The 9,293-nt window shown below is 41.8% G+C and overlaps 1 protein-coding gene across 1 annotated transcript in view; it reads left to right on the forward strand.

Moving 5' to 3' along the window:
• Positions 1 to 9,293, forward strand: part of ANO1 (anoctamin 1, calcium activated chloride channel) — a 44,020-nt gene that overhangs the window by 20,141 nt on the left and 14,586 nt on the right. The window contains exons 10-14 of the mRNA XM_009079594.1: positions 1,045 to 1,179; positions 2,550 to 2,710; positions 5,998 to 6,080; positions 7,740 to 7,751; positions 8,636 to 8,707. Of these exons, the coding sequence (XP_009077842.1) occupies positions 1,045 to 1,179; positions 2,550 to 2,710; positions 5,998 to 6,080; positions 7,740 to 7,751; positions 8,636 to 8,707 (463 nt within the window). The remainder of the gene's footprint in view (positions 1 to 1,044; positions 1,180 to 2,549; positions 2,711 to 5,997; positions 6,081 to 7,739; positions 7,752 to 8,635; positions 8,708 to 9,293) is intronic.

Here is a 9,293-nt window from a genome sequence, read left to right on the forward strand (position 1 = left end):
CAGAGCTGTGCACAGAGATTGCTCATGCAGGTGTCCCCGTGGGGATACTGCCCTCAGTGCCACCCCAGGGGATTCCAGAGAATGGGAAATTCACTGAGAGAAAAGGAGTTTTCTGTGAGTTTAGAACACGCTGTTGTATCCCACCTAGAGTGAAAGCTTGCAGGGGACATGTTTTGAACTAATTTCTTTTGCTTTTAATGAGACCTTGTGCACAGAGATTGCTCATGCAGGTGTCCCCGTGGGGATACTGCCCTCAGTGCCACCCCAGGGGATTCCAGAGAATGGGAAATTCACTGAGAGAAAAGGAGTTTTCTGTGAGTTTAGAACACGCTGTTGTATCCCACCTAGAGTGAAAGCTTGCAGGGGACATGTTTTGAACTAATTTCTTTTGCTTTTAATGAGACCTGAGACTCTCTGAAGACAACGAGATGCTGTTATAAGAGGATTCACTCACAGAAAATCCAAAGCACAGGCTGAGAAAGTTGTGTGGAGACCTCACAGGAACCTTCAGTATCTTGAGTCTTTGTTAGGAACTGTAATGATAGGATAAGGAGTAATTGGTATAAATTGATAGAGGGGAAATTTAGATTAGCTATTAGGATGAAGTTTTTTCCTATGAGGGTGGTGAGACACTGGCACAGGTTGCCCAGGGAGGTTGTGGATGTCCCAACCCTGGCAGTGTTCAAAGCCTTGAGCAACCTGCTCTGGTGGGAGGTGTCCCTGCCCAGGGCAGGGGTTGGGACTAGATCATCTGTAAGGTCCATTCCAACCCTTTAACATTCTATGATTCAATATGCACAGTAGAAATAGGGGGGAAAAGGACTAGTTGGACTGAGTTGTTTTCATGGTGCCTGTATCTCTGGATGAACTCCAAGCATCATGAGAAAGAGAGTAGTCTGAGAAGAAAAAAATTCCCACAGGTCATCAGATCTTACTTTCTCCATGCCTAATCCAGCTGTGATTCATAATTTTAGCCATGTTGTATTTTAAGAAATAGGAAACATTTCTCTCTCTCATTTCTTTTTTTTTTTAAATGCATTTCAGAAAATACTTTGGAGAGAAGATTGGTCTATATTTTGCCTGGCTGGGAGTTTATACACAAATGCTCATTCCGGCTTCAATTGTAGGGATTATCGTTTTCCTCTATGGCTGTGCAACTGTGGACGAGAATATACCCAGGTAAAATAAGTAAATAATAGATTCTATTCTTGGAGGGCACTAGAAACTCCAAGTTACCTTTCTTTAGAAATGTTTTGTCTGAGATTGAGGGTGAGCACAGCCAAAACTGTGGCTCCCAGTTCTTAGCCCTCGCCCTGTGCCACCACATCCCAACACCCCCATCTATGTTCACTGGCTGTGGCTTCCTGAGGTCTGTCTGTGCCAACTGGCTCTTGCTGGAGTACTGTGTGCTCCTACCACTCCCCATCCTCATGCCCTGCACACCTCATCTTTTGAAAGCTGTGCTTAAAGTTAAGCCACCTCCACAGGGATGGGGAGCTTACAGCCCCACGGAGCTCTGCTTCCAGTAAGGGATGGAGCACTACCAAGGGCACAAACCAGCCTGTTTTGAAATCATTAGCATTTATTGTTACTTGTGGAGGTTGTATTGATGTACTAAAAATAATTCTTGGCCAGTTGCTCAGGTGATTGGTTTTTTCCTCACTCAGATCATTATGTTAAAACAAACCAACAAAATACTGCTAATGATGGGGTTTGGTGCTTCCCAGCACGAAATGCTGAGGAGGGCATTGTGTGACAGAGAGATGCATTGAGAATATATATCCCTCAGAGAAGCAACTGTGATCAGATGAACAAAATCTTGGTGTGCTACTATTTTTAATTTTTAAGTAAGGTTTTGTATTGTCATTTTTAAAGCCCTCTGATTTTGCATTATTTGCCCTGTGTATGCATCATCAGCTGGTGATGCTAATTACATAGTTCGTACAACAGCCACGAGCCCTGAATAACAAAGCAGATAATGGATACCAAAGCAATCTTTATTCATTAAGATTGCTTTGTACTGCTTCCAACAGTTAAAGAAAGTCAAAGGGAGGGTCACTGTTGCTATTTCACAGATGGAGTGCAGAGAAGATAAATTGGTTGAACTCCAGTCCCTTGATACTCAGCACTTCCCTTGTTGTACCTTATCTATCACTGTAGTTAGTATTTCAAAAGAAGAATATTGCATTTCATTTCTCTCTTCTCTCTTCTGTTGTAAAAAGCATAGAGTCATATGCCTCTCATAATGCTCTCTCTTATTCCCTGGACTAGAACTAGGCCTGGGGAGAGAGGTGTGAGGATTTCAGCCCCTGCAATTCTGGACTAGAACTAGGCCTGGTGAGGGAGGTGTGAGGATTTCAGCCCCTGCAATGGAGTAGGATATGGACAGAGCTGCTTGCTGGGGCAAGAACTGGGAAGCAGTGTGAGGGTATCATCAGATGATGCTACAGAGCAGAGCCAGCTGCTGTCCAGAGGAAAAAAGATCATCAGAGCATGAAGATGGAGCCATACTGACCGTGCCTGTTCCATATCTTGTTGCTTTGTTGCAGTATGGAGATGTGTGACCAGAGAAACAATATCACCATGTGTCCCTTATGTGACAGAACGTGCAGTTACTGGAAGATGAGCTCAGCTTGTGCGACTGCTCGTGCAAGTCATCTGTTTGATAACCCTGCAACTGTCTTCTTCTCAGTCTTCATGGCTCTCTGGGGTAAGAAGATCTATGCCTTCATGTTAAGTTTTTAATTATTTAAAATATAACAGGAAGAAACAAAAGAGATAAAGCAGTATATTTATACTCAGGCAGTTAATTATATAAAGAACTTCTCTTTTTTTTTTTTCCTTTTTTTCTTTCCCATGAAACTGTCACACCCAAATTTATATTCTGGACTGGAGGCTAAAATTCAAAAAGTTGCTCAAGCTGAATATCAAATGAAATTGTTAAGCATCTGTCATAAAACTGCTGCGTGGTATGTCAAAATTTCATTAACAGGATTGCACAGCTTGCCAAAAAGAAAAAAAAACCCATCTCTTTGCAGAGCCAGCTTCCACTTTAGAACATTACAGAAGAAATGTATTAATGTACTCTGGGCTTGAGGGGAGGGTGCTGGGGAGAAGTGTAATGGCCTTTAGCGTCTTCAGGACAAACCAACATTGATTCTTGAGTGTGCTCCGAGATGCAATTAAGTTTATCAGCAGGCAAACATCATGCAAGTAGACCATAGAGTGGGAACAGTGGTGTTAGAGGTATTTTTCCTGATGCTGGCTGCCTTCAGACTTTGAGCACATCACTTAACCCTTCTTGGCATGGCTCCAGAGCTTGGTTAAATATATTAACCCTCTCATGAAATCTTGGTGAGTGTCTTCAGGAATGGTTATAGAGAGCTTATCTCCTCCCTGCTGGAGGGATGGGGACCTCCTTGCTCAGGCACCCCATGGGTGCTGGGGGAGAGGAGATTCAATGGCCACATACTCCCAGCTTCAGTGAGAGCAGCACAAGATGACATTTGCCTTCCTGTACACCTGTGACTTAACATAACTTGTTTTGGATTATGTTTCAACCTAATAATACACCCTGAGTTTTTATTTGTTCTAGTATACAGGGAGCTGCTTTTACATTACCATTCATCTGAACTGATTTAACTGCAGTTCAACATAAAACAATTTAAAGCAGTGTCTTTTGCACCAAGGTTTCTGTTTGACATAACGATGCTTTAGATGCAATGCTGTGAGCTCATTATCAAGTACCATAAGGAAGAGATAAGGACAGAGGGATTTTGAGAACAGTGGGGTGCAGATTTGGAGGAAAAGCTGGGAATTGGTGGGGGGAGGTTGAGCTCAACCAGCTTCACAGCAGAGAGGAGGGATTGCTGTCTTACAGATCATCATTTTGCCATGGAGCATATAGGGAGAAATACGATATACTCTAAAGCAGGATGCAATGTCAGAGACTTTAAATAGTCCAATTCTCTCATGCAGAGAGTCAAGTATCAGCCTCAGCCTCCTTAATTTACCATTATTGTGAACCCCAGATAGATCTCAGTACATTATACCTTGTTGTCCAAAAAGTAACAGTTTGCCTCCTTTCCTTAGCAAACAGCTATGGTCTCTCCATCCATTCTTTTCACACTCTTGGGCAAAGTAAGGCAGATTGGCAGAAGCCAGTTTTTGTGCTCTGTGTGGAACCAGGCTTAATACCTGAGAGAGTTTTGAGGTGGGATGCGAAACTCCTCGACTTCCTTGGAGTCAACATAAAATTTCATTGTGTTACAATGGGATATAAAACAAATGTTGTTTCAAAGAGATTTTTTTTTCAGTTGGGAAAATAAGAATTTTTTCCATATAGTTTTGAATCTGTGCTATTACATTCAAGCCCAGATGAAGAGTTGAGGCAGAGAAGACCCAAGTAACCTGCTGGGGTGACCCAGGACACCCTTAGCACAGCAAGAAAATGAGCCCAAGGTCAGAGGTATTACCATGAGCAAAGATTTGGCCAGGCTGGCTCTGTATTGTGGTGGTATTGTAACACCTCGATGAACTCCACTCCCACAAGCATTAAACTAGCTATAGAACCAAAATGAGCCCTGGTCAGAAGTTCAGCATTAAATATGGACTGTGGCCCAGTGCTGTTTGGTATTAAATGGCATTAAAAATGTCAGAGAATCCAGATAAGATCATCTGGACAGCAACCTCTGGGAATTTTTAAGCTCCACTTACGCTTACGAGCCCAGATGAAGTATGAAAATGCAGGTACTCTTGGCAGAGTGACAGTGCATCACTCCCTGGCACCTTCACCGAGGGCTTCTGAAATGAGCTGGCTGTGTTTCAGACAGTCTTTGCATTCTGAGTCGTAAGTCAGTGCCACGGAAGGATTTCTAGCAGCACAAAGAAATGACATCTCGTTCATTTTCCATAGCTCTGGCCGTGCGTGGAAGCTGCAGTTGGGCGTGAGAACTCGGCAGTGGGGAGAGGGGAGGCAATTCCACAACTGTGACACAGACCCTCTTAGGAGGCAGCTAAGGGCCATCCTGATTTACAGGAAGCCTGTGGCTTGTGAAGGGACTCAATTGTAGCTTTTCCACGTGAGAGTTTCTCTTGGAAGGCGAATGAATGTCATGGCCCCAGCCTGGCTCTAGTCATGAGGGTGTCCTTTCCTCTCTATTTAAGTTTCTTACCCTCTCCCTGCCTGTTTTTTCTGGATATGAATGTTTCTGAGCACATCTGTTAATACTCACTGCGGGAAACTCCCCTGGGAACACCATTTCTTGGTAGACTTGCCTCTTTCATAATCACTTATTTATTATGCAACACTGGTGTATTCCCAGCATCTAAATATGTCCTCTGAGAACTCGCTTGGTCTCAGGGGCAGATAGACTGATATAGACTGGGACCATTCATTGGGACTCAAGAATTGCTTTAATGAGGTTGTTTTCTCCAAGTCTTCTCCATCAAAAAGAAAATAGTAGTGTTTTTAATGATAAAAACCCTTCAAGGCTTCCTCTTTCCCAGCCTACCCACCTGCAGCTTTCACACTGCCATGAGTATTTGGGTTTGGGTGTGATGATTAGAGCCAACCATACTATTATGACCACTATATAATGATACAAAAATGTTTTGTCTTGATAACTCTGAGGGAATAACTCTATCATCAGTACAAGGTTAGTTAAATCATTCATATTTTGTACAGATAAAACACAGGTTTGTTTGAACTTAGGGATGAAATGATGTGCAGATGAACACCACTAATATCATTAGTCACACACACAAATATGTAAATAAGCTTAAGTGCCTGACTTTCTTAGACCCCTTAAAAATTGCAGGCACCTTTCTGCAAAAAGCTGTGGATGTAACAAATGCCCTTTTTTTTTTGCTTACCTAGATAAAATGTTGGGCTCCTGGCACATCAGCATTTCCCAGACAGACCTGACTGTTGAGTAAAAGAGAACAAAAATGAAGTTCTATGGTACTTAGATGTTACATGTTAAACTCTTGTTGCAGCTGCCACCTTTATGGAACACTGGAAGAGAAAACAGATGCGTCTCAACTACAGGTGGGACCTGACTGGGTTTGAAGAGGAGGAGGTTTGTCCCTTCAGTTCTGACTCTTTGACTTCCACTGTGGTGTTACCAGTAGCTCCTTGCCCTGACCTGACAGACATTGCCTCATGGGGAACTGTTCCTGGGGTGGTTCCATCATTTAGAAGAAAGGAAAATCTCTATACATGAGCTATTTGAGGTTTTTGTAGTTAGGGTATGACTAGTATGTCTTGTTGCCATAGAAATGTAATTGTATAGCCACAAAGTGTAATTTTTTTGGAAGTGTGTAGTCAGGTCACACCTAGCAGTGTAGGCATGGAACATACAACTCAGACCTTTCTGCTAGGCTGATGTCAGGGTGCCAACAGCTAAGGATCTCATTCATCACACACTGCTGTAAATCAGAAACGAATGTATTGAACTTGATAAAGTTACAGCACTGTAAAAGAGCACTGAAAAATTCCTATTAACTTTAACGATTCAAGATCAAGCCCTGACTTGGAAAATACCTAAGAAAACATTGCCAGACATGTGGGCTTGGGGCACTGGGAGGGACACACTGTGGAGGTGGTGGGTTTTTTCCGTTGGCTAAAAAAAATTAAGTAATAGCCCTAGCCAAGTTTATACTGGGTGGGTTTTTTCCATTGGCTAAAACAAATAAAGTAATAGCCCTAGCCAAGTTTATACTAAATGTGCTAAAGAGTATAAAGGGGAAAAGGGCAAATCTGTATGATGAAAGGTCTTCAAAATCAATTAAGTTTAGAAGGAAAGGAGAGAAAATCCTCGGTCAGCTGAGAAACTGTATCCCACCTTTTTGGTTTTTTCACTTTTCAAAAAATCAAGGACACACCTTCCTGGAGCAGAGCACAGTCCCAGCCCCCAGCCTTGCCCCATGGCTGTTACTAAAAGAAGTCTGACCTCCCCTGTCATATCTTTAGATGTTCTAAATAGATGCACAACAAATACTGCTCACGTGAAACAAAAGCTTCAGCAGCACTGGGTTTAACGCTATGCAGCTCACTAAGCCTGGCACAGTTCCTTCCCCCTCACCCCCAAAGTCCTTCTGTTTGAATTCTCTCCCCTTAATATGTTTATCTCCTCCGTGATAGATTTAGGTGCCCTGTGCCAGCAGCCTCTGTGCTTTGCTAGTTCCTACCTGTTTATTGGGAGAGAATATAGGGATTTATTTCCTGGATACTATACTGCTCTTTTATTTTTGGTAACTTGTTGTTAGTAGACATGAAAGTAGAGAGGATTAAGTGTATCTTTCCGATGTCTATCCCCTTCATGTCTGAGTTCAAACCTCTACACAGCTAAAAGCAGCTGTTAATACAGTATATTTTATACTGTGTTTTGGGTAGTCAGTGCTAGATAATATATACTAGCTCTGATTTAGGGAAGCTTAAGCTAGTATTGTGTGGAAGAATCAGAGTTTCCAGTCAAATACTAAACCCCAAAGTGTCTCATCTTCTGGTGTTTTTAGGGACACCTAGTTCATACAATATTACAGTAATGTGAATAAATGTAGAACGTGAGTGACTCATGCTTCTCTGGTAGCATCTAGCCATCCTCTGTGCCTATGTTTGGTTTGTGTAATTTTGAAAGTATAAAGCCAATGTGATCTGCAACAGTTCAGTAATCAAATTTTTGTTTATTTGTTTGTTTTTTTCTTGTTTTTCTTGGTTTTTTTCTGGTTTCCTGAAGGAGGCAGTCAAGGTTTGGAAAATATTTTTTTTTCATAGCTCCTACCTTTTTTATTCCATATCTACTGATGAATGCCATCTCTTGATCTTCATTTCTTCTTTTTCAAGCATCAGATTTTCTTTGGATTCCCCACTGATTGCTTTGCCTTTACACCCTCCCCCTTTCCACTTCTTCAGACTTTTTTCAGCTCCGTTCTGTTTCCCATCCGACGCATAACTTTGAATTCTGACTTTTATGAATGCATAATTATTGTGAATTCTGAATCTGTGAATCTTCCTGAATCTTTTGGCTGTCTCTGACTTCCAAATGTTTCCTACCCCCTCTCCTTCAGTGCACACAGAGAATCTGTGGATGTTGTCCAAGACAGAATTAAGGGAACACCCCAAAACACCCCAACTGACAATTTTCTGGGATCCCAAAGCCAAATATTTTGCACTCTTACAGCAGAAAATTGATTCCCTCATGAGCTGAGGATCACTGAAATTGCAGTTTTAATTTTTTTATCAAATTAATTTTAATTCCAATTAAATTTAACCTTTGATTTTGATCAGAAATCTAGGTAGTTAAAATCCAAGCATCATGTCACTTGGTGTGAGCCTTGCTGTCTGCAGGTTGTGCTGTGAATCTCATGTGTTAAATTTAATCTACATAGTAGTGCACGTGGCTGTCCAGATCATTCAGCAGTTGCTGCTGTAGAACTGTGAATGATATGGGATTTAACACTTTTTTTTTTAATTGCAGTCAGCTCTCAGCTGACACGAATGACATACCAAGTGAATCGGAATTCAGTTAGAAAACTCAGAGACTATCGGGAAATCGACCTGCAAACAGTTCATATGTGGCTGATAAAGAAAAGAAGTAATTTTGCTTTTTATTAAATATGTCTTATTTCACAGGAACATCCAAGAGCAGAATATGAAGCTAAAGTTTTAGAAAAGTCACTGAGAAAAGAACACAAACATAAAGAGGTATGGTAAAAATATTCATTTGTTTCAAGATCCAAGACTAAGAAATAGGTACAAAATAGTCACTGCTCATTGTGTTTAAATTCCAGGTGTCTTCAGTGGGATGCTTGATGTGTACCAGGGCACAAGACCTGATTAAGCCTAGAAATGCCTTTAATGCTTAGATTCAGGAGTGTGGGTTAGGGAAGCTGACTGAGCCCCACTGAAGTGCTGCTCCTGTTGTGCTAACCAGTCAAGAGAAATCTGTACCGAACTATCTTATTCTGTGCACTCAAAGTACCTACAGCCTCTCAGGAGAGGCTCTCTGCCTTGCTAGACTTTCTCTGTAAACAACAACATTAATGAACAGTACTAACACCAATTTCCATGCCAAATTCCAGCTTTGGTAATAACATTCTGCCTTTTAAAACCACAACTTCCATTTTATTCCACTGAACAAGGCAGTGCTCACTTTATGCTTTCAACTTGCTCTTTACATCCTCATGAGCAATGTGCTGCCACTCACACCAGGGGCACCTGCATCTTGCCAATGGATGGTGCAATCCCTCTGAGCAGCTTCCCTGCCCTTTGGCTGAAGGCTGTAACTCTT

Source organism: Acanthisitta chloris, unplaced genomic scaffold, assembly GCF_000695815.1.
Source record: "Acanthisitta chloris isolate BGI_N310 unplaced genomic scaffold, ASM69581v1 scaffold648, whole genome shotgun sequence".
Taxonomy (NCBI): domain Eukaryota; kingdom Metazoa; phylum Chordata; class Aves; order Passeriformes; family Acanthisittidae; genus Acanthisitta; species Acanthisitta chloris.